The sequence below is a fragment of the Oncorhynchus kisutch genome, linkage group LG6 (assembly GCF_002021735.2).
Source record: "Oncorhynchus kisutch isolate 150728-3 linkage group LG6, Okis_V2, whole genome shotgun sequence".
Lineage (NCBI taxonomy): Eukaryota > Metazoa > Chordata > Actinopteri > Salmoniformes > Salmonidae > Oncorhynchus > Oncorhynchus kisutch.
The window spans coordinates 63,532,489-63,558,027 of NC_034179.2; the positions used below are offsets into that span (position 1 = coordinate 63,532,489).

The 25,539-nt window shown below is 43.8% G+C and overlaps 2 protein-coding genes across 8 annotated transcripts in view; both read left to right on the forward strand.

Moving 5' to 3' along the window:
- The window catches only part of brd4 (bromodomain containing 4), a 62,612-nt gene extending 46,848 nt beyond the window's left edge, over positions 1-15,764 (forward strand). For 4 of the 7 annotated variants that reach the window (XM_031827153.1, XM_031827152.1, XM_031827154.1 and 1 more), the window contains 11 exons: positions 256-363; positions 635-837; positions 1,354-1,573; positions 1,935-2,383; positions 7,575-7,878; positions 8,109-8,215; positions 8,668-8,830; positions 9,817-9,965; positions 11,241-11,446; positions 11,706-11,973; positions 12,597-15,764. In XM_031827153.1, coding sequence (XP_031683013.1) covers positions 256-363; positions 635-837; positions 1,354-1,573; positions 1,935-2,383; positions 7,575-7,878; positions 8,109-8,215; positions 8,668-8,830; positions 9,817-9,965; positions 11,241-11,446; positions 11,706-11,973; positions 12,597-12,665 — 2,246 coding nt within the window. In that variant the 3' untranslated portion in view covers positions 12,666-15,764. The remainder of the gene's footprint in view (positions 1-255; positions 364-634; positions 838-1,353; positions 1,574-1,934; positions 2,384-7,574; positions 7,879-8,108; positions 8,216-8,667; positions 8,831-9,816; positions 9,966-11,240; positions 11,447-11,705; positions 11,974-12,596) is intronic. The other 3 variants (XM_020486237.2, XM_020486239.2, XM_031827151.1) reach the window with 3 other exon arrangements.
- A 5,554-nt stretch (positions 15,765-21,318) lies between these two features.
- Positions 21,319-25,117, forward strand: LOC109893172 (epoxide hydrolase 3). Its single transcript, XM_020486256.2, has 7 exons — positions 21,319-21,677; positions 22,337-22,422; positions 22,599-22,756; positions 23,114-23,242; positions 23,449-23,552; positions 23,854-24,002; positions 24,235-25,117. The coding sequence occupies exons 1-7, from the start codon at positions 21,432-21,434 to the stop codon at positions 24,515-24,517; spliced, it is 1,155 nt and encodes a 384-aa protein (XP_020341845.1). The 5' UTR covers positions 21,319-21,431; the 3' UTR covers positions 24,518-25,117.
- The last annotated feature ends 422 nt before the right edge of the window (positions 25,118-25,539 follow it).

The window sequence follows — 25,539 nt, forward strand, 5'->3', positions numbered from 1 at the left end:
TTGGATAATGTTGCATAATTAATTCAAATGAAACCCCAAATTACAGTTACAAAACATGAATAACAAGGTATTGTTAAGAACTTTTCCACAGCTTTCCTCTAGCTCCTAGGTCACACTTTTAAAAAAAAAATATATATATATATATTGTTTTACCAAGCGGTTTCCTTTAACTTTGAGCAATGCAGTGTGTTATGTTGACCTAACATGTTCGTGGAAGATAGATTGTCTTGAGTCACATGCTTCCCTCTCCTATAGTGGCAGAGAAGACCATGGAGGCCATGACGGCCGCCAAGACCAAGGCCAGCTCCTCCTCTGACTCGGACAGCAGCGACTCCAGCTCCTCAGACAGTGATGAGGAGAAGGGTAGGGACACGCTGCAAGGCCTTCTCATTTCACTCCTCAAATGTTGTTTTTAAGCCTTTATTATCTTCTTTGGTTTGAAGCATAACATTGAGGTGTTTCACACATGCCTCGTTATTTACCTCATGCGTATTTCACATGCATGGTCAATACTTGAATATTTGACTAGCTCACATTGTGGCTGTGTTAAAACAGATTTTTATCACGTATTCAGAATTGATAGACGAAAGCTTTGTTCAGTAGTCAGGATCTCCTCTCGCCCTTCTCTTGTCAGGAGTGGCTCCTAAACAGAAACAGAAGAAAGGCCACGGGACCAACGAAGGGAAGAAGCCCCTTCTCCACCATGCCATGTCTGGAGCTGGTCCGGTCCCCCAGGGCCACCCTCACGCCCAGGCTCCTGTCCTGCAGCCCAGCATCCACCTGAAGCAACAGCAACATAACCCCTCCCCCGCCACCTATATGGCCCCTCCTCCCCCGGTAAGATTTGATTTATTAGATAACTAAATGTAGTAGGCTGCTCCAGCCGGAGACAACACCATATGTAACATATTGGTCATTTAGATAAGCACGTCACAGTCCTAAGTACATTTTCCCTCAGCACAGCCAGTGCTAGTAGGAAAAGACAAGTGCAGGATTTATTTAAAGTACTTAACATTACATACATGATCAATTCAGGATCCAGGATAAAAACACAGCTCGAATGCTTATTTCATCTGTGGTCCTAAAAATATGACATGATTGCATTTGGTTGTCAGTTTTTGTAAAAGCTCATTACAGGATTTTAAAAACAACGGCAAGACGATATACCTAACATATAAACATATATATTAGGGCATTTCACCCCACCCGCAATAACATCTGCTAAATATGTGTATGCCACCAATACGATTTGGTAGGGATGGTGACTGTACAGCGGGACTACACAGCTGATTTAAAAAAGCATTTGGCATCAGTGAAGTTCAGTGTATGATTGTGCTTGTGTGTCATGTCTAGGTAACGGTCACGGCGTTGGAGTCCTCCCAGCTGCTGGAGAACACGTTTGATTCGCTGCCCCACTTCGGCCAGCAGCCCCTCATGCACCTGTCCCAGCACCACCACTCCTCGTCGCCTGCCGTGCCCCCCCACCTCAACGCTCATTCCGCAGCAGGGCCCGTGTCCCCGGAGACGCACCCATTTCTCAACCAGCACCCCATCCTCCCCAACCCTAACCCAGGTAAGTCCCGGCCTCTTCCAGCCACACCTGCCAGATATTATTTTTGTATTTTTTTCTCATATTTGAGCTGTGGTTGATTGAGCTTGCTTGGAGTAATGGGGCCAATGGAATAGTCCAGAATGTGCTAACGCCACCCATCTGGTGCACTGGGCAGGATCGATCCAACGCAAACAAAGTATTTGAAAGAAAATACTTTCTGAACCCATTTCTGCAATAAATCCGTTCCTTGTTACCCAGCATTTATTGACCTATGATTAGATTAACTAGGCAGTCCTTTGACTTTTTTTTCATTGTGATGTTTCCATCCTGACTCTCCTAACCACATGTTGTCATTGTTTCCCTTCCTCCTCTTCACCTGTAGCTTTGCACAACGCCTTGCCCCAGCAGCCGTCTCGACCCAGCCACAGGGCAGCAGCTCTACCTCCCAAACCCCCCCAGCAGCAGCAACCAGCGCCCCAGCCAACCCTACAACAACAACAACAACAACAACAGCTTCAGCCACAAGCCCCTCCACCCCAGCACCACCTCCCGCCCCACATCCTCCACCCCACCCCCCCTCAGTCCCTGCAGCAGCGGCCCTTGTCCCCCCCCACCCTCACCCCTCAGGGCCTGCTGTCCTCCCAGCCCCCCCAGATGCTCCTGGAGGACGATGAGGAGGTAGTTCCACCCTTACCTCAGATGCATCTCTACCTGCAGCAGGGACAGAGCCAGGGAAGACCTGGCCAGCAACCACACAATCCCCAGCAGATTATGCAGTCTCTCCAGGTTCGCCAACAACAGAACCAGGCTCCCCTCCTGCAGTCTGTACAGGTATGTATTGTGTATATGTTGAGTGTGTAATGTGTTTATTTTAGGGTTGCCCCCGACAACAACACAAAATATTGGTCGACCGAGAGTCGTCATGTTCAATCCATTGGTTGAATCTTTTAAACCTATTTTTCCATATATAGGCAGACACAACCTATGTGTTTGAATAAAACCAACTATATATGCACTGAGCTTGTCTGATGCTTTAAGCACACTGTTTGATTAAATAATTAAGACACAAATGACTGAGGCCGATGGTCACACTGTTAAAAAAGACATTGAGTGCCTGTATGACTGGCGCACGTTGTCTCGCTCTCCTCCCTACCGCAAGCGAAAGACAGCACAGCAAGTGTTTATTGCGCTGTCCGTGCTGAAGCTGCAACATCATTACAGCCATTTAGTTTCTGACTGAAGTTCTGTTACCGAAATCCCTCATTTGTTTAGGAAAAACATTCCCTATTCCCTCAACTCTTGCTCTCTTTACGTGAAACTTGTAAGCACCGCATGTGACCAATAGAGTCTGACCTATAGCCTATCATAATCACATCAATGAATTGGTTATAATAAACTCCCAACACGGTAATGTCGACAGAGAAATGGATGCGGAGGACGTGAAAAATAAACTTGAACCGGGTGAATGTTTACTGGTTGCTCAGGAGGGGAAGTCAGATCAGTGGAAGACATTTGACTTGGTTGTGGAAGCTACTGGAGATCAAGAAAGAGGTGTGTGTGTGCCAAACAGATTTCATATATTTTTTCTGACCATTTGGAACAGTGTAAACAACCACTAAATAAGTGTACCAGAGAGTCTGTTCTAACGAAGAAAAAAATAGATATAAAGCAGACTAAAAACAGTTGCATGCATTGGTGAATTGCGGTTTATTTCTTGTTTAGGCTAATTATTCAAAGCTCCCTTTGTTTTAAAACTGAAATGCTTGATTGCATTCCAAAGCATGAACGTCTCTTATGCTGTGTGGTGGCATGAACCAATCAATGATTGATTGATACATTAGACTATATATTGAAATATAGGCCTAAGTTACGGTATTAAGACTGAACAGGAAGCGCTGTTAGGCCTACAGCTCGATGGTGGTTGTACAAGGCTACTCTACAAAGCCTACTAAGAATCGTGACATTAATTATTATGATGATGATCATAATAATTATTGTAATAATGAGATCAAGAGAAAGGAGGGTATAGGAGCGAGAGCAGCTTGCATATGATTTCTGACCTGTTTGGAACAGGGTAAACAATAAGTAATACCAGTCTGTTCTAAACCCCCCCCACCCCCCCACACACACACAGAAATTGTAAAGCCTTTATTACAGCATACAGATTAAAAAACGGCCAAATCTGTGAAATTGCTTTATCCAACATTTTTCCCATTTCATGAGGCTTGGTGCTCAGGTAATCAGTAGGCTGTTAAACTCTCACAGGCAACAGAAGCAAGATATGTCTTATTTCTTTAGATAGAGTACCAGTCAAAAGTTTGGCTACACCTACTCATTCAATGGTTTTTATTTATTTTACTATTTTTCTACATCAAAACTATGAAATAACACATGGAATCATGTAGTAACCAATAGTGTTAAACAAATAAAAATACATTTTTGTTTCTTCAAATGAGCCACCCTTTGCCTTGACAGCTTTGCACATGCTTGGCATTCTCTCAACCAGCTTTTCCAACAGTCTTGAAGGAGTTCCCCCATATGCTGAACACTTGTTGGCTGCTTTTCCTTCACTCTGCGGTCCGACTCATCCCAAACCATCTCAGTTGGGTTGAGGTCGGGGATTGTGGAGGCCAGGTCATCTGATATAGCACTCCATCACTCTCGTTCTTGGTCAAATAGCCCTTACACACTGTGGAGGTGTGTTGGGTCATTGTCCTGTTCAAAACCAAATGATAGTCCCACTAAGTACAAACCAGATGGAATGGGGTATCGCTGCAGAATGCTGTGGTAGCCATGCTGGTTAAGTGTGCCTTGAATTAAAAATAAATCCACAGACAGTGTCACCAGCAAAGCACCCCCACACCATTACCCCCTCTCCCCATGCTTCATGGTGGGAACCACACTTGCGGAGATCATCCGTTCACCTACTCTGTGTCTCATAAAGACACTGCGGTTGGAACCAAACATTTCAAATCTGGACTCATCAGACCAAAGGACAGATTTTCACCGGTCTAATGTCAATTGCTTGTATTTTTTGGCACAAGCTAGTTTCTTATAATTGGTGTCCTTTAGTAGTGGTTTCTTTGCAGCAATTCGACCATGAAGGCCTGATTCATGAAGTCTCCTCTGAATAGTTGATGTTGATGTCTTTTACTTAACTCTTGTGAAGCATTTATTTGGGCTGCAATCTGAGGTACAGTTTCTTCAAGTAATGATGGACTGTCGTTTCTCTTTGCTTATTTGAGCTGTTCTTGCCATAATATGGACTTGGTCTTTTACCAAATGGGGCTATCTTTTGTATACCACCCCTACCTTGTCACAACAGAGCTGATTGGCTCAAACGCAATTTGTGGAATTTCGTTCCTCCTTAATAACTTTTAACAAGGCACATCTGTTAATTGAAATGCATTCCAGGTGACTACCTCATGAAGCTGGTTGAGAGAATGGGAAGAGCGTGCAAAGCTGTCAGGGCAAAGGGAGGTTACTTTGAAGAATCTCAAAAATATGATTCCATATGTGTTATTTCATAGTTTTGATGTCTCGTAAAAAATTAAAGAAAAACCCTTGAATGAGTAGGTGTCCAAACTTTTGACTGGTATTGTATATATGGATGATTTATAAAGCCAGGCACATTTACCAGTTAGGCTATTGATTTATAGACCTAATTAAGTTGGTGTTAGCTATCTCCCCAATTTGCTTAGACAATTAGGCTAAGCCCTATTCTCAGGGGACTTCTATTACTAGCATATTTTTGGGTAGTAAATATTTCTCCAGAATGTCCATTATTTCCACAGGACGATTCAGACGGGATTACTTTTTTCCAAACTAATAACCGTAATTATTATATGTTTTTTAAATGATAAATTGAGAGTTATGACTGAAGCCCAGGCGATAACAGGGCTACACCGTTAACTCGAGCTTGGTTCCCAAGTCTCTAAACCATACCAAACCATCTTTTGGTATAGTGTCGTCATAAAATTTAAATTGAGGATGTGTGATCATAATCATTAGGATATTTTAGCAATCCGCAGTAGACGTGTTAAATGCCCCCCCCCCAGCCTTCAGATGTGAGCTAAACAGTGCACTAGAGATGCATTTTTAAGGCTATGGGTGCGAATGTCAACTTATTTTCAAATGTTTATGTCAGTTGTATGCTGCTTTGCAATCGATTAACAGCAAGGGTTACATTAAATAGTACTGATGTATTTGGCAATATTCAATCCATTTCTACAAAAGCATTCACTGTGGAAGTTGATGCATTTCGGTCCTCCGTACTTCATTCAATTTATCGAATCAGTTATTGTTTTCTTCCGCAACCTGTGAGAAACACCTGTCAAACTCAGACATTTCTCTCAAAACACAGGGATGTAGATTCACAGGGAACTAGTATTATCAGAGTTCGCCAAAAACAGTAGGTTAATCTGGCTGGAATAGTTTTTTTAAATATGAAAACATACAATTTACCAGTGTTGTAAAAATACTTTAAAGTACTACTTAAGTAGTTTTTTGGGCTATCTGTACTTTACTTTACTATTTATATTTTGACAACTTTTACTCTACTACATTCCTAAAGAAAGTAAGGAGTAAAAAGTACATTATATATTCCCTGACACCCAAAAGTACTCATTACATTTTGAATGCTTAGAAGAACAGGAATATTGTCTAATTCACACTTATCAAGAGAACATCCCTGGTCATCCCTACAGCCTCTGATCTGGCAGACTCCCTAAACACACATGTTTTGTCTTTGTTTTGAGTATTCAACTGTGTCCATGGCTATCCGTAAATTTAAAAAACAAGAAAATTGTGTTTTCTGGTTTGCTTAATATAAGACATTTAAAATTATTTAGACTTTTACTTTTGATACATAAGTACATTTAAAACCAACTACTTTTAGACTTTTACTCAATTAGTATTTTACTGGGTGTCTAACTTATTTTCTTTTAAGGTATCTTTACTTTTACTCAAGTTTGATAATTGGATACTTTTACCGCCACTGCAATCTACCTGCAGTGAAGCCCCTCAACATTTACATTACATTCAGTCATCTAACCGTCTTCCATCCAGAGCGACCCACAGGAGCACCCAGGGTCAAGCGCCGACCCCAAGGGCACCTCAACAGATCTCCCAACAAAGTTAAAACGGGGACCCGAACCAGCGACCCATTGGCCACCGGCCCAAGCTCCCAACCGCCAGGCCACCAATCATCCATTATCCTCCCACAGTTCACCGAGAGCTGCCCCTCAACCAACTGAGCCCCCCCTCCTGGCGTGAATGGTTACTCTCTCCTGCCATGTGCAGATTTGGACCAGACTAAAATGACCGATGTGGTGTTTTGTGCTTGTGCGGATAATTACATTACCTGACCACCCCCTGTAAAACGAGTCCCGTCTGAATAGGGCGTAAAGCAAGGGCTGTTACCTTGTCTATTCTGCTACTGCCCCTGCTGCGTTGTTCTCAAGCCCAATATGCTGGTTAATTTTGCTATTAAACACATCGCAACATAGGGAAAAGCAGCAATTCTACGGTGCACTAAAGATTGTTTCAAAAACTGTGGACAAGCGACCGTATCCAACACGGGGGAAAGTGCATTTGTTATAAAATAATATTAGATTGCACCATTTTGTACATAATATAACCATATACATATGTCTTAGAGTGATGGACTGTGCCATACCGGTGGTTGCCGCAATGGATTAGTCAACCGAGACGGGCGCAAATCAGACAGGTGCCTTGTGCAACATGAAAATATACTGTTAGGCTATTGGTCGACAGATTTAGTTTATTCTATCGACCAACCAATCGGCCAGTCAACTAAATGGGGTCAGCCCTAGTTTTTTTGGATCCCTTTTAGCTTTTGCAGAAGCAGCAGCTACTCTTCTTTGGGTACACATGTGTATATAATATTTGTATTGTTTGTTGTGTGTGTAATGTACATTGTTTATTTCTTATACAGAGTCACTGTGTCTTGGTCAAATTTTCCCTCTGGGACATTTAAATTGATCCTATCCTCCTATCCTAGGTCCAGACTGCCTCTCTTCAGCCCCCCCAGCTCTCAGTCCAGCCTCCCCAGCCCCAGTCCAAGCCCATCCCCCCCTCGCGCCAGATCCTACCCCCGCACCAAGTAGCCCGCCACCTGCAGCAGCATGCCCAGATGGGTTACCCCTCCCAGGGGCCGGTGGCACAGCAGACGGGTCACTCAGACAGGCAGGCCGCTGCAGGGCAACACAAGGGGTCAATGCAGGCCTCCGCCAAAGCACAGCACATCATCCAGCAACAGCAACATCCCTCCCCTCGACAGATCAAGGCTGATCCATATAACAGTGGTGAGACTCAAGTGTTGATTGGTTGATTGATTGGAAGACCTCAGATCTCACAAAACCTAGAGAAGTGGGTAGTGTCTCAGAAACTACATTATTATAACATAGCAATCTATACAGCGTGACTGCAAAAGAGAACCTAGACCGCTGTGTGTTTCGGTATGTTAGGACACTGCTCTAGGTTTTTGAAGCAGACTAAATGGTGATTCTAATCATTCCCTCTGTTCTGCTTACAGGGCACCTAAGGGAGAACCCCTCCCCCATCATGATGCATTCCCCCCACCTCCCCCAGTATCCCCCCATAACGCACCAGTCTCCGCCACACAACCTGCAGCCCAAGAAAGTGAGTAACGCGTGTATCTGTCTCTATTTCTGTCAGTCTGCATCTGGATTGGTTTTGCGAACGTACATTCAAATAATGTTTTCTTTCAAGTACTACAGCTTCGCTGGATTGTTTGAGCTTGCCCGGTTCATTGACTAGTCCTAAAAAAAAAAAAAGTGCGCTGCAGGCAGGCTCAAACAAAAGCTGAAAGTATTTGAATGAAAACCACACGATTTGAATCCCTGACTTGTCTGGTTGTGCCGTGTGAAGTTCGGTAGAGCCTCTGTGTGTGAGGAATGTACGTGTTAACCTGCATTTCTATGTGCTTGTTGAAGGGACAGCAAGCATTTAAGCCACAACCCTGAGTGTGTTTTTTAATGGGTGTATATCATTCATGGAAACAACCATTGAAGAGCAGAACATCTTCCAGAATGTGCCGTTAACCCTGTCCGGCCGTGTGCTGTGTGTTGAAGGAGCAGCGTGCACCCCCGGCCCTGGTAGCCTTGAAAGAAGAGAAGTTGCCTCCCTCTCCGGTGATGAGAGGAGGAGAGCCCTTCAGCCCAGCCATGAGACAAGACCCTCACAAACACCCAGACAGCCACAGCAAACCCTCTCTACCAGGCCACGCACAGCAGAGTGAGTATACTGGTATGTGGGGACATTTTGCTGGTCCTCACAAGGATTTTTAAATTCATTTTAGGTTTAAGGGTTAGGGTTTGGAATTAAGGTTAGGTTAAGGAAAATAGGATTTTGGATGGGAATCAATTATTTGGTCCCCACAAGGATAGCAAAACAAAACTTTGTGTTGTGTGTATACTTTTTCAATGTTTGGTTTGTTAAATACGCCACTCCGCCATGTGTAACGTCCTCTTTTATAGTTTACTCCGCTACTTGAGTCGTTGCTCTCACTCTCTAAGCAAACCCCCACTGTTAGTTTCTCTTACAGTCCGCACACAGCTAGTTTGTCTTTTGTTCTTAGCTCGTCTTAGCTGCTAATGCTATTCGCTAGTCAGCTGCCTAGCTAATAAATGTTCTGCGTCAGAACAAATGTAGCTAGCTAATACAACCTGATTTCTGTGCTAGTGTGTAGGCCTCAATCTGCATGTTTGTGCCTCAGGGTCTTCTAAATCAAAAAGGAATAGGCGAGCAATGAATGTTAGCTACATAAACTAAGAGAAAACGTTCAATGTAGCCAAAGATTATATGGTCCCCTAGGAAATACTGACCAACACTTTGGTTTCTACTCGGTCACAATATCTCCTTGGCATTTTCATTCGTTGTCATGTCAAACACTGTATTCAAAGTACCTACTATAGAATTAGAATAATCATATTTCCATGATTCCAACCACTTCAAAGTGTTTTGATGGCAGTGTGGAAATGATCTCCAATGAGTGCAGGAAATGCAGAAATTATTGCCCAGCCTAGTGTGTTTTATTTGTGGGTGTACTATTTATGGGGGTGTACTATGTGTGTGGAAGAACAGTATTGGGGAAAAGTGTAGACAAACACACATTCCATAAGAATGAACGTGATTGTGTGTAAAACAAACGAGCGAATGCGCACTATGTCTTTTCTTTTTGACATGTTCTGTATTCCGTGTATTGTGTTTACGTGCATCAGATGTGAAGTCGATGGACAGCTCAAGGCCGGTCATCCGTTCCTCAGAGCCCAGCGGTCCTCCCTCCTCCTCCTCCTCCTCCTCCTCCCTGCCAGACAAGGACAAGTTCAAACAGGAGCCCAAAACGCCCATCGCCCCCAAAAAGGTACAGGTGGGTGGAAGACAGAGCAGCCCATTGCCATACACACATACACCTTATTATAAACCTATGGGTGGCAGGTAGCCTAGCGGTTAAGAGCGGTGGGCCAGTTGAATTCCAGAGCTGACTAGGTGAGAAATCTGTCGACGTGCCCTTGAGCAAGGCACTTAACCCTAATTGCTCCTGTAACTCACTCTGGATAAGAGCGTCTCCTAAATGACTAAAATGTCAATGTAATACAGAGTATACAAAACATGAAGCACTTTCCACCACAGACTGACCAGGTGAAGGCTATGATCCCTTATTGACGTCACTTGTTAAATCCACTTCAATCAGCGTAGATCGCCAAACATTTCTGTAAAAAACCCAACGATAAACTCTTGTGTTCCTATTTTTATTTTATTAGTCTCGGGCTGTTGGTAGGTGCAGCCAATGCTTACCCAGCGCTGAAAACTGTTGCCATTTCATGTGTCTGAAGGTACAAAAACCCTGCCTTCCCGGTGGGCCTGGAGAGGAAATCAAGTGCACTATGCCACCGCTGGCCAATCAGATTGCTCAGATGACAGTGTCTGCAGTAACGTAGCAGGCATAAAAGAAAGCTACAGCAAAATTGATACTGTGAGATTTCAAAACGTTTATAACCACGACTAGAGAGAGACTGTCAACCAACACAGCAAAGAGCTGCTGTTTTTATGACTGAGTTCATGCTTAAGTTCTTACTCAGCACTGTCAAGACTTTGCATTCAACACTTTTATAACCCATAAAATGCGCGTTCTTCCTATTTCCACTCAGCGCTACCACAAGCAGTGCAGCAGTAATGAATGAGTAGGAAAGTGTATCTATAAGGCTTGTGTTATTAGCGGCTTGGGTTTTTTTATATCAAGGAATATTTCACTTTCTCTGTTCATAGGAGTAACAACGTGAATTTGTGCATGAGGCAGAAATAATGCATGGCGACTTGAGTTTCGCCATCAGCTAGAAGACGGTGCCCCTTTTTGGTCAGTGTCAGTGGAGGAAAGGGAGAGCAGAGGGATGTTGCGAGACGGACGCTCAGTCTGCTGCTCTCTCTCTCCGCTGAGACTGACCCTCAGATGCAGGGACCATCAGCCCAGTAAAATAAAAAGCAAATGATTTAAATGTATGCTCACTCAGATGTGCCTCACAAGTAATACAACAATGGATCTCTATCTGCTCTCCCTCAATCCCCTCCCTCCCTGTCATCTATCTGTCTCACTCGCTCTCTGTCTGTCGCCATCCGTCTATCTTTCCATCTATCCGTCGGTCAGGATGTGAAACTGAAGAACATGGGTTCGTGGGCCAGCCTGGCCCAGAAGTCCACGTCAGCGCCTTTGTCTGCAGTGAAGTCGTCTAGCGACAGCTTCGAGCAGTTCCGCCGGGCCGCCCGGGAGAAAGAGGAGAGAGAGAAGGCTCTTAAGGCCCAGGCAGAGCAGGCTGAGAGGGACAAACTGCGCCGGGAGCAGGAGAAACTACGGTGAGGATTACAGTTGGGTCATCTTCAAAAACTCTGAGGTGTTTCAACCCTGCATTCAATGTTTCTTTTTGTACACAATAAATTTTCTGTGTGTGTGATCGAACAAAATTTGTCCAATGAAGTTTCGCTTTGCCGTCTCTCTGTGAATGAACAAAATTTGTCAAATTGAAGCACTTTGCTGTTCTATGAGTAAGTCTTGGTCGTCAAGAGAACGTTTGCTACAAAGCCTTTGTGAAACTCACTCCTCTCTCTCTCTCAGGGGTCGTGACCGGGATGATGAGGATATCCTGGAACCTCAGCAGCAGTCGAGGAGGGTTCATGAGGAGCCTCGAAGCAGACGTCTGGAGCAGCAGCAACACATCCCGGCCCCCCAGCCCCAGCAGCAACCCCAAGCACCAACCCCCCAGGCCCAGCCCGCTGCCCTCCCCCAGCCACCACAGGCCCCCACACCGCCCCAGCCCTCAGCCCAGGACCAGCAGAGGGAGCTAGCGCGACGCCGCGAGCAGGAGAGGAGGAGGAGAGAAGCGGTGAGACTAGTTTCCCACATAGTTGGTAGGGCTGGGAATTGCCAGGTCCTCAAGATACGATGTTATGACGATACTTATTGATTCGATTCCATGGTCCTAACATATTGCTCGCCATATATCTACTGTAGATAGACGAGAGAGCCATGGAAACAAACGTTTTGGTCGTTCATGGAAATAAGTGCTGAAAACAAATTTGTTCCCTATTTAAAAAGGAGAAAAAGCTTTGAAGGAAAAATAATGGATACAGACAACTAGTGCAAAAATAATGTTGCGACATTGTCAAAACGATACGGTATATCGTCAAATCCCGATATGTAACTGAATCAAATTTTTTCCCCATTGCTAATAGTCGGGAGATTGGGTAATTTGTTTGTTACTGTAGGGTTATTGTCCTGTGTGTTTCATAGTTGGCATGTCTCTCTTTGTGACTATTGCATGTCCTTAATTGTCCTGTCTCGTGTGTTGCATTTGTAAAACAATTTGACATATCCATGTCTTTCTCTTTGGGAATTGACAGAAAGGGAGAAGCACAAAAGTGGTGTCAGTGAGTTTATGATCAAGTCCCTCTGCCATGTTCAGTCTCTCAGCTCTTCTGACACCTCAATCTCTCTTCCCCTCTCCAGATGGCGGCGACCATCGACATGAATTTCCAAAGCGACCTGATGGCCATCTTTGAGGAGAACTTGTTCTAGTGACGAGAGAACCCCCAGAAACTTAACACTGAAACAAGAACACATAACAGAATAATGAATATGGAATTGAACATTTCTTATGAAATGGGGGGGGGTTTAATGAACCAAGATACAGGATGTGAATTAAACCCCCCCCCCCCCCCCAATGCAGAGGGTGATCTTCAGCTAGACTGGCGAGTTACTCGGCTGTTATCTGCTCTGCTATGCAGCCTCTGGATGTAAGATGCAACATTGAAGGAGCGACATAAACAGGATATTTTCAACCACGTTTGGTGTCGTTTCTCTGGGGATTTGACCCTTGTTGCCCCTGGCAACATGACATGGGGGAAAGGACTCTGGGTGGTTATGTAATTTCACACCTGTTTGATACTTTCACACGGGACAGAGCGAAGGAGAACAATCTTGTAAATGGAAGTGAAAGACGATAATGGAAAAACGCAAAGTACCTATGCGTATCTACGGACCGAGACTGGGGTGTTCATATAGACTGCCAGACAAGAGGAGAGGCAGAATAAATATTTTTATGTGATCTGTTTTTTTGTTTTGTTAGAGAGAACACATGTAAGGAAATGTTGGGGACAGGTGTGTGTGTATAAGGGGGGGGAGGGACTTCAACTTCTGACGTGTTCTTTTTCCAGGAGAGGAGGTACAGTACAGCTTTGCCTTCTGCCTCACTCTTGTCCTTTGTCCACACTCACACACAGACCGTACATTAGATAGGCCTCTCTCTCCCTTGCCTGGGCATATGAACAAATCAGTAACAACAAAGTATGGAACAGTCCGCCGGCAGTGGGAGGGAGAAAGCAGGATTAAATGCAGATTTCTTTTTTCATTATGTAGGATCTACTGTAAAGAGGTATTTTCTTATTCTATGATTACTGTTTATTTGTTTTGTTTTTGTATATATTTTTGTCCCTCCCTCCCCAACATACTTGCCCCACTGTCTATGCCAAACAACCATTACCTTTTTAATGCTGAACTCCTCCCACTTCTCCTTTAAAACAAAAAAGCTTCTTTGTTCATATAACGTGTTTTTTTCCCTTAATATATAAATAGATTTCCCCCCCGTGTCCTCGTCACCCCTCTTCAAACAAAGCGTTTAGGTAGTTTTTTTAAGAGGATAAAACCTAATATATGCATTATTCCAACAAGTGTTAATTAATTAAAGAACCATTTGAAGTTTTCATATTTCATGTCTTCTTGCTCATCTGAAGCTGGGGCAAAACAGTCTGATCACTACTAGAGGCAGAGGCTCAGTCCCAAATGGCACCTGATTTCCTACATAGTGCACTAGTTTAGTAGTGCTCTGTAAAGGGGATAGGGTGCTATTTTGGATGAAGCCAGAGTCCAGCTGTTTCTAGAGCTATGTCTTGGTTGGGTTGAATCTGAGTTCACCATCACTGTAACCACCTTATTGTGTATTATTACGCTTGGAGACAGCTAGGAAAGTGGTCATTAATGGCATTTTCCTCTTTGCAGCTGATTCATATTAACTATTGAACCAGAGAATCAGTAACTATCACTGAACTGTTTGATTTATAAACTGTGTCGATTCCTCCCTGTTCCTTGCTTGTATATTGGCCTGGAATTTGCCTAGTTAAAGTTTAAAAGAATGTTTCATTATACACACTAGCATACTACTTACAATGAAGCAATGTATTGGACATGCAACATAAGTGGTGTGCTGGTATGGTTGTTGGAACATATCCAAAGGGTTCAAATCTGGTAGTGAGCCCGTCACTCTACTTTACATGTCATTTGGGGACAAGGAATGGGGTGAGAGGCAAACCTCAAAACATAATTAGTTCTAACTGCAACTTTATTGGGCTCTTGTAAGAACAGATGAGACACTTCTTACAGGTTTAGTTCCAGGATGCATCCAAAATGTTCCTTATATAGTGCATTGCTTTTGACCAGGGCACATGGGGTGCTGTAGTGTACTATATAGGAAATAGGGTGCCATTTGGGATGTAACTCCACCCTACAGACTTTACTAATGCTGAGAGCAGAGACCAAAAAAAGAGCTCCACCTCCTGGCTAGTCTGTGCATGAGTCTTGTTATTATTATTATTATTATTATGACTACAATTAATCAGAGGGAAACTTTTAGCCGTACAAAAATACGAGAAATAAATGACAACATTTTGACAAAAAAATGTTCTAGAAAACTCTACAAAAACAGCTCTGATTTCTATAATTTTTCTTGTTCAATTCTAGTGGATACATGTTCTAATTCTGTTGTTGGCGAGGGGGTCACAGGTCGAGGGTCAAGACGGGTTGACCTCTGACCCTGTCCTCTGCATTTTCTCTTATGGTGTTTTTCTCCAGTGCCTGTATTGTTCTATGATTCTAGTTGGCATATATTACATTTGGGGTGGATACAGTATGTACGGGTGGGAAGGGAGGGATATTTAGGATAAGCTTGTGTAAAAAGTCAAAGGAAAAGTCAGCATTTTATATTTTACCCATTTAACGATATTCAGGTTTAAATCTAGTTTTAGCTGGACTTCTGTGGTATGAGTGTACACTTGACTCGACTACTTTCTCATTTTCATTCAATCAGTACATTTTTAAGTAGACCTGTTTCTGCCGCGCCACTTTAGCATTTGTGTGTCAGAACGTTTGTGTGGATGAGTGTGTGTATGATTTTAGTATGTGGCGCAGGGACGCATGTGCCCCATTTATAGAAAAGCATTTGAAATGGGGATGAAGATTAATATACAAAATGCTACAAGAGAACGAGTTTCTTTGCTAAAGCCAGTCATCATTTTGATGGAGTCCACCATATATGAATAGCCTATATATAATTTTGTTTTGTTAGACAAGTTATGAAAAGGTCAAATACTTTTTCATTCCTTCAAGCCTTTTATTAATTCCTTATTTTATCCCCATGGTAACTGATGGACATGATGTGCCATAAATATGGATTCTTCTTCAGAATGTGCTCAGCAGAGTTTGCTTTATTCAGGTATTTTATTTTGTGTTACATTTTTGGTCTTTTGTTTTTTTTGGGGGGTTTTGTGTAACATTTTCCTCGATTATTGTTTGGTATGTGAGTGGTCTGTCGAGGTCAATGATTAAATCTGTTATGATCATGGAGTAAACTCATCTCTTTTATAGAAAATAAAAAATAAACAAAATGTTGGTATATTTTTTCATTGCATTCAAATCAAATGTATTTATATAGCCCCTCTTACATCAGCTGATATCTCAAAGTGCTGTACAGAAACCCAGCCTAAAACCCCAAACAGCAAGCAATGCAGGTGTTGAAGCACGTTGGCTAGGAAAAACTCCCTAGAGAGGCCAACACCTAGGAAGAAACTTAGAGAGGGACCAGGCTATGAGGGGTGGCCAGTCCTCTTCTGGCTGTGCCGGGTGGAGATTAAAACCGAACATGGCCAAGATGTTCAAATGTTCATAAATGACCAGCATGGTCAAATAATAAGTCTGGGACAGGTAGCACTTCCGGTGAACAGGTCAGGATTCCATAGCCGCAGGAAGAACAGTTGAAACTGGAGCAGCAGCACGGCCAGGTGGACTGGGGACAGCAAGGAGTCATCATGCCAGGTAGTACTGAGGCATGGTCCTACGGCTCCGGTCCTCCGAGAGAAAGAGAGAGAGCATACTTAAATTCACACAAGACACCAGATAAGACAGGAGAAGTACTCCAGATATAACAAACTGACCCTAGCCTCCCGACACAAACTGCTGCATCATAAATACTGGAGGCTGAGACGTTGGCTAGGGTCCGATGATACCCCTGGACAGGGCCAATCAGGAAGGATATAACCCCACCCACTTTGCCAAAGCACAGCCCCCACACCACTAGAGGGATATCTTCAACCACCAACTTATCATCCTGAGACAAGGCCGAGTATAGCCCACAAAGATATCCGCCACGGCACAACCCAAGGGGGGTTGCCAACCCAGACAGGAAGATCACATCAGTGACTCAACCCACTCAAGTGACGCACCCCTGCTAGGGACGGCATGAAAGAGCACCAGTAAGCCAGTGACTCAGCCCCTGTAATAGGGTTAGAGGCAGAGAATCCCAGTGGAAAGAGGGGAACCGGCCAGGCAGAGACAGCACGGGTGGTTCGTTGCGCCAGAGCCTTTCCATTCACCGTCACACTCCTGGGCCAGACTACACTCAATCATATGACCCACTGAAGAGATGAGTCTTCAGTAAAGACTTAAAGGTTGAGACCGAGTTTGCGTCTCTCACATGGGTAGGCAGACCATTCCATAAAAATGGAGCTCTATAGGAGAAAGCCCTGCCTCCAGCTGTTTGCTTAGAAATTCTAGGGACAATTAGGAGGCCTGCGTCTTGTGACCGTAGCATACGTGTAGGTATGTACGGCAGGACCAAATCAGAGAGATAGGTAGGAGCAAGCCCATGTAATGCTTTGTAGGTTAGCAGTAAAACCTTGAAATCAGCCCTTGCCTCTACAGGAAGCCAGTGTAGGGAGGCTAGCACTGGAATAATATGATCAAATTGTTTGGTTCTAGTCAGGATTCTAGCAGCCGTATTTATCACTAACTGAAGTTTATTTAGTGTTTTATCCGGGTAGCTGGAAAGTAGAGCATTGCAGTAGTCTAACCTAGAAGTGACAAAAGCATGAATACATTTTTCTGCATCATTTTTGGACAGAAAGTTTCTGATTTTTGCAATGTTACGTAGATGGGAAAAAGCTGTCCTTGAAACAGTCTTGATATGTTCTTCAAAAGAGAGATCAGGGTCCAGAGTAACACCGAGGTCCTTCACAGTTTTATTTGAGACGACTGTACAATCATTGAGTAATTGTCAGATTCAACAGAAGCTCTCTTTGTTTCTCGGGACCTAGAAAAAGCATCTCTGTTTTGTCCGAGTTTAAAAGTAGAAAGTTTGCAGCCATCTACTTCCTTATGTCTGAAACACAGGCTTCTGGCAAGGGCAATTTTGGGGCTTCACCATGTTTCATTGAAATGTACAGCTGTGTGTCATCCGCATAGCAGTGAAAGTTAACATTATGTTTTCGAATTACATCTCCAAGAGGTAAAATATATAGTGAAAACAATTGTGGTCCTAAAACGGAACCTTGAGGAACACCGAAATGTACAGTTGATTTGTCAGAGGACAAACCATTCACAGAGACAAACTGATATCTTTCCGACAGATAAGATCTAAACCAGGCCAGAACTTGTCTGTGTAGACCAATTTGCGTTTCCAATCTCTCCAAAAGAATGTGGTGATCGATGGTATCAAAAGCAGCACTAAGGTCTAGGAGCACGAGGACAGATGCAGAGCCTCGGTCTGATGCCATTAAAAGGTTATTTACCACCTTCACAAGTGCAGTCTCAGTGCTATGATGGGGTCTAAAACCAGACTGAAGAATTTAATATCCTTTGTTTGTCTTCAGGAAGGCAGTGAGTTGCTGCGCAACAGCCTTTTTTTTATATTTTTGAGAGGAATGGAAGATTTGATATAGACTGATAGTTTTTTCTATTTTCTGGGTCAAGGTTTGGCTTTTTCAAGAGAGGCTTTATTACTGCCACTTTTGTTCATTATGTTCAACATAGGAGGGCCAAGCACAGGAAGCAGCTCTTTCAGTAGTTTAGTTGGAATAGGGTCCAGTATGCAGCTTGAAGGTTTAGCATGATTATTTTCCATCATTGTGTCAAGAGATATAGTACTAAAACACTTGAGTGTCTTTCTTGATCCTAGGTCCTGGCAGAGTTGTGCAGACTCAGGACAACTGAGCTTTGAAGGAATACGCAGATTTAAAGAGGAGTCCGTAATTTTCTTTCTAATGATCATGATCTTTTCCTCAAAGAAGTTCATGAATTTATTACTGCTGAAGTGAAAGCCATCCTCACTTGGGGAATGCTGCATTTTAGTTAGCTTTGCGACAGTATCAAAAATAAATTTCGGATTGTTCTTATTTTCCTCAATTAAGTTGGAAAAATAGGATGATCGAGCAGCAGTAAGGGCTCTTCGATACTGCACGGTACTGTCTTTCCAAGCTAGTCGGAAGACTTCCAGTTTGGTGTGGCGCCCTTTCCGTTCCAATTTTCTGGAAGCTTGCTTCAGAGCTCGGGTCTTTTCTGTATACCAGGGAGCTAGTTTCTTATGAGAAATGTTTTTAGTTTTTAGGGGTGCCACTGCATCTAGGGTATTGTGCAAGGTTAAATTGAGTTCCTCAGTTAGGTGGTTAACTGATTTTTGTCCTCTGACGTCCTTGGGTAGGCAGATGGAATCTGGAAGGGCATCAGGGAATCTTTGTGTTGTCTGTGAATTTATAGCACGACTTTGATGCTCCTTGGTTGGGGTCTGAGCAGATTATTTGTTGCAATTGCAAACGTAATAAAATGGTGGTCCGATAGTCCAGGATTATGAGGAAAAACTCTAAGATCCACAACATTTATTCCATGGGACAAAACTAGGTCCAGAGTATGACTGTGACAGTGAGTAGGTCCAGAGACATGTTGGACAAAACCCACTGAGTGGATGATGGCTCTGAAAGCCTTTTGGAGGGGGTCTGTGGACTTTTCCATGTGACTATTAAAGTCACCAGAATATTATCTGCTATGACTACAAGGTCCGATAGGAATTCAGGGAACTCAATGAGGAACTCTGTATATGGCCCAGGAGGCCTGTAAACAGTAGCTATAAAAAGTGATTGAGTAGGCTGCATAGATTTCATGACTAGAAGCTCAAAAGACGAAAACGTCATTGTTTTAAATTGTAAATTGAAATTTGCTATCGTAAATGTTAGCAACATCTCCGCCTTTGCGGGATGCACGGGGGGATATGGTCACCAGTGTAACCAGGAGGTGAGGTCTCATTTAACACAGAAAATTCATCAGGCTTAAGCCATGTTTCAGTCAGGCCAATCACATCAATATTATGATCAGTGATTAGTTCATTGACTATAATTGCCTTTGAAGTAAGGGATCTAACATTAAGTAGCCCTATTTTGAGATGTGAGATATCACAATCTCTTTCAATAATGACAGGAATGGAGGTCTTTATCCTAGTGAGATTGCTAAGGCGAACACCGCCATGTTTAGTTTTGCCAACCCAGGTCGAGGCACAGACATGGTCTCAATGGGGATAGCTGAGCTGACTACACTGACTGTGCTAGTGGCAGACTCCACTAAGCTGGCAGGCTGGCTAACAGCCTGCTGCCTGGCCTGCACCCTATTTCATTGTGGAGCTAGAGGAGTTAGAGCCATGTCTATGTTGGTCGATAAGATGAGAGCACCCCTCCAGCTAGGATGGAGTCTGTCACTCCTCAGCAGGCCAGGCTTGGTCCTGTTTGTGGGTGAGTCCCAGAAAGAGGGCCAATTATTTACAAATTCTATCTTTTGGGAGGGGCAGAAAACAGTTTTCATTCAGCGATTGAGTTGTGAGACTTTGCTGTAGAGCTCATCACTCCCCCTAACTGGGAGGGGGCCAGAGACAATTACTCGATGCCGACACATCTTTCTAGCTGATTTACACGCTGAAGCTATGTTGCACTTGGTGACCTCTGACTGTTTCATCCTAACATCGTTGGTGCTGACGTGGATAACAATATCTCTATACTCTCTACACTCGCCAGTTTTAGCTTTAGCCAGCACCATCTTCAGATTAGCCTTAACGGTCGGTAGCCCTGCCCCCTGGTAAACAGTGTATGATCGCTGGATGATTCGTTTTAAATCTAATACTGCGGGTAATGGAGTCGCCAATGACTAGGGTTTTCAATTTGTCAGAGCTAATGGTGGGAAGCTTTGGCATCTCAGACCCCGTAACGGGAGGAGTAGAGACAAGAGAAGGCTCGGCCTCAGACTCCGACTCGCTGCTTAATGGGGAAAACCGGTTGAAAGTTTCATAAATCCATGCAATTTATGTGACTGGTTAAGCATTTTGTTTTACTCCTGAACTTATTTAGGCTTGCTATCCGAAAGGGGATGAATACTTATTTACTGAAGAGATTTCAACTTTAATTTTTAATTCATTTCAAAACATTTCCATTTTGACATTATTGGGTAGGCCAGTGACCCAAAATCCCAATATAATCATTTTTTGGGGTTAAAATTCAGTCTGTAAAACAACAAATGTGGAAAGAGTCAAGGGGTGTGAATCATTTCTGGAGGTACTGAAATCGTTTTTATTGAGTATATTACACAAAATTGAGATTTGACTTAAGTCCAAATTGTAGGAATACAGCTGAAATCAGTGACACAGACATACATGGTGGCTTTACAGGAAGATCGTAACGCTGTGAACCAAGAGGTTGTGAGTTTTACTCCCAGGCGAGGACATGTTGAGTAATAAATCATGTGTAAATAAACATACACAATGTAATCATGTATGTCAAATAGCCTATTTACGTAGAAAACACTGGCTATTTCGTGACGTTCTGGGGACAACCTAATGACTGCAGGGCATCGTGAACATTTTAATCAATGTGAAACTTCATGTGAAATATCACATGTGAAGTGTCCCCAAAACCACATGATTTCACATGTGAATGGTTGCGATCACTTGTGAACATCCACATGTGAAACAAGATAAAGGATAAATATCACGTGAAGTGTTCCAAAAACATGGGGACATTGCACCTGTGAAATAATGTTTTTTTCCCCTAAGGGTATTGAAATGAGGCGGGACAGGTACGCTCTTTCCAATCCGCCAAATTGAAGAAGCGGATGCGCCACTGGGGATTTCCCAACAGACACACAGCAGGTGCACTCACAGCCTGTTAAAACTTGCGGTCCAAAACTAGAATAAGGAGGCGAGCAATGAGCAATTCCGTGATCGTGGACCTTCTCCTGGTTCCGACCAGATTGTGTCTGTGGTTTCAGTCTGTGCTGTACTGGTTTCTTGTATATGGCACGGCTGGACTCACAGCCGGACTGGTTCTTACACGGATCGCATGGCGTGCACTGAAAGACCCCTACGGGACCTTCCATTGGACAGTCCGCAAGAAGCAGCCCGCATGTCTGCGTGATCCCACTCTGGGCAAACACGGCTACTTGTGGGGCAGGGTAAGAATAGATAGGAGTGAGAGAGAAAAACACCGCTATTATCGGCATAACATTTGCTATTTTTACATTTTATTGCAGTCAGCAATTGGTGAGTACTTAATGACTTCCCTAAAACATATGGAAATCAAACATGTTTGGGTGGGATAGCGGGGTAAATAAAATATCAATGGGTCTTTCAAGTGAAATACAACATTAGGCTATCTGTTTATCTGTCTTGACAATTGCCCAGTTGACTAATGTGTGCAAGAGTTGAGGGGTTGTATCTAATTTTAGTTTGATCACCCACGCCACCTCCCTGTCTGCATCCCTAATGGAACTCAACACAACACGACTTTTGACCAGGACCCATTGCGCAACTCTTGACCAGAGCTCTATGAGCCCTGGTGAAAAGTAGTACACTATCTAGGGAGTAGAGTGCCATATGGGATACACGCCCGTTTCAACCTTATCTATCTCCACTCTACTCTACTCTAATATTAGAAGCTGGAGGACCGACAACTATGTAAAAAAAGAACAGGGTCATTCTGCCAAACACTTCCAAATTCCCAGAGTGATGGAAAGCACAGCAGCTGTTAACCCTTCAACTATCTCTCTGCCGTCTTCCTCTCTTTCCATCTCCCCCCCCCCCCCCCCCCCCCCCATCTCCCTTTTTATCACAGAGCTCTGGTTTGAGGTTCCATTATGTAACTAAGGGAGACAGCAGGAATCCTCTAATGCTCTTCCTTCATGGATTCCCAGAGAATTGGTAACACACACACACACACTCCTTTTTTATTACCGACATTATAAAGCATTATCACATCTACTGTCATATTGTACAGTGACAAGTTTTTACAACGCATTATAACTATAACATAATACAATTATACCTGGCAGCTTTAAGCAAAGTAACAATCCTCTCTCCTGCCATCTCTATCTCAGGTACTCGTGGCGCTACCAGCTGTGTGGGTTTAGTGGACAGTACCACACGGTGGCAATGGACCTGCGTGGCTGTGGCGACTCTGACGCACCCTCCCAGCTGGAGGACTACTCTCTGGAGAAACTCTGTCATGATATCAGGGACGCCATTGATGAACTAGGTACACTACACGTGTTAGCCCGTATGGTATACCGAGGCTATTTAACTGCTTGCCCTCGAGGGCTGAAGTTCTGCTGGTCTATCCTTCTAATTAGGGAACTGGGACAGGGACACCAGATGTGTGTGGTCTCTCCGCACAAGGAATGAACTAACTAAACCAGCAGTATTTGAGGGCTGAAGGCCATTCATTGAATTTCCCTGATATACAGCAGGCTATGTATGCAGACTTCAATGTCTACGACCCGAGGGAGAAATTAGTAATAAATATCCTACATTACTAGAAGGGGTGCTATAGAATTACAAGGAGTTCAATGGGCCTCAAAGGTTCAACAGTTTATTGTTTCTTCTGGGATTTCAGGCCACACCAGTTGTGTGTTGGTGGGCCATGACTGGGGCGGTATGCTGGCCTGGCACTTCACACTGGAGAGGCCTGATATGGTGCAGCGACTGGTCATCATGAACGCACCGCACCCTGCCTCTTGGCTAGGTAATGATGAGTGTGTACCTGCATGTGTGTGTTCTATTACTTTCCCTTATGGGTACCGAACCGAACCATACCATATCTATGGACTTGCTTTAAAATAGGTTCAGTTCGATGCTCGATCAGAATAGTTTGGTTTTCCAGAGAATAGAAGTATATTGGAAATGTCCTAGCTGGCTATGTGTAGTGTGATCTCTCTTTTCTCCACCTAGATGCAGTGTTGAGGAGGCCCTCTGAGCTTCTGCGCTGTGGTCATGCCTGCTTCTTCCAGCTCCCTGCACTCCCAGAGTTCACTCTATCACTGGAGGACTTCAAGGTAGTGTCTAAGAAACTCACACCAGCATAGAGGCACTTTCTCTTCTATGACTCGTATAGTTACATTCATACACACTATCGTGCTTTCATGGTGCAATGGAATAGTCCCAAAAGTACAAAACCCGCAAATCTGCCCCCCCAGGCATGTACTTTCAAAGTATTTGAAAGAAAACGAATACTATTTGAACCCAGGTCCTGTCCTCTCATTGCATGTAAAACTAAGTCCTCCACCCTGTTTTTTTTTTCATGATTACAGGTCATAGTACCATGGTTTGTCCTCCTCTCCTGTGTTTTTGTGTCAGTTGGTGCGTAGTCTGCTGTGTGGGGGTCGTGGTGGCATCAGGAACCGTGCCCGCAGGCTGACTGAAGCTCAGCTCGAGGGTTATCTCTACCGCCTGTCCCAACCTGGCGGGCTGACCGCACCCCTCAACTACTATCGCTCACTACTCAGGTCAGAAAGATAGCTAACCATCTCAATATCCTTTATGATAATATGTGGACTGTCAAATAGAATTTCATTTTCCCTACCAACATACAGTATCTGACACTGAATCACCACCTTGGACATGGAAATATAGAAAGAAAACAGCATACCAGTACTTTGTTTGTTTGGACCAGGAAAAAAATACACAAGACCAATATGTTTTCTATAACTTTTTATTGTACATTTAATATGATTCCAGTAACGCCCTTTACAAGCACCAGGAAGTGGAGGTGCCGTGCCTGCTGATCTGGGGCGAGGCTGACAGCATCCTGGTAGAGGGGATGTCTGGGGGCACTAGGCCCTACGCCCGGGGGTCCGTCACCTTACACACCATCCCTGGGTGCAGCCACTGGGTACAGCAGGACCAGCCGGAGACGGTCAACCAGCTGCTGTGGGAGTTCCTTCTGGATAGGGAGAAGGACGTGGAGCGCTGCTCCTCACGGAGAGGTGCAGGCTGGGCCATCAAGTGGACCAGAGAGTAAATGGATGGTGGTCCTGAACTGCTGGGAATCAGGGTCGGGGCCAATTCCAGCCAATTCAGAGAGTAAATCAAATTCAAATTTTCCTCATTGCAAAGCATTGAAGAGAATTAGAATTTTTGTGTATTCCTGAAATGACTGGAATTGAAATATAATTGACCTCAACCCTGCTGGGAATCACCACTATAACAGTTTCACACTACTGAGCCGAGCAAAGCGGGCCTGGTTACGCAATCCCCATTGTTGCTGGAACCGTGCTAGAAAAGAAAATATCTAAGCCAGCACAGTATGGTTTGGGTCAGCAGGATTGTGTGGAAAAGGTATTGTGGTTTTGTTGTCTTTTTTTGTTGTTCACAATTGTATTGTATTTTAGGCCTCTCTACTATTCTCACTGACTTCAGCCAGTTCATATTTATACAGTGGCCCTGTCTCAACCTATTGCCATCATAACTGTATCATGTTACCATAACGATGCGGCCGTGTTACCAAAGCAAGCCCAGTCACTGCCTGGGCATTAAGACCACTGGCTCCAGACACAATGTCCCGTACTGTATCAACTGTCTACATTTCCAAACCCATGGAAATAAATGAGATTCAATCATATTGATCGGTTTCCAATTCTGTTGATTACTTTTGTATGCCATTTATTTTTACCTGGTTTGATCCAGTCCATAGTGTTGTAGATGATTGGTGTAAAAGCATCTTTGTGGTCTGTAATCCACCTATGCGTGACCTACCTTACCCACCTCTCCCTATACTCTACCTGTAACATACATATCAGCCATCTTTTTCCTCTGATTGGTAAACATTGGACATAGAGGAAAACACACACCTGTAGGCAACCAACAATGGCCAACTGTGGGGAGTGTTGCATTACAAAGGCTAGTTGTGATGATGATGATAAGCCATCTAATATTGGGTCACTAAACTGGATGGGAGGTCACATGCGGGTATCCAGGAACGGACTGGGACCAGAAATTGGTCCAGGCGTTTACGCACATCCTCATGGCCCCCATTATTAACCA

What these genes read in the sequence shown, in the direction of transcription:
- LOC109893172 (XM_020486256.2), top strand. Translation starts at nt 21,432, where the DNA reads ATGAGCAATTCCGTGATCGTGGACCTTCTCCTGGTTCCGACCAGATTG. An exon ending in ACGGCTACTTGTGGGGCAGG is followed by an intron (nt 21,678 to 22,336) that starts GTAAGAATAGAT and finishes TTTTTATCACAG; the next exon opens with AGCTCTGGTTTGAGGTTCCA. An exon ending in TACTATCGCTCACTACTCAG is followed by an intron (nt 24,003 to 24,234) that starts GTCAGAAAGATA and finishes ATATGATTCCAG; the next exon opens with TAACGCCCTTTACAAGCACC.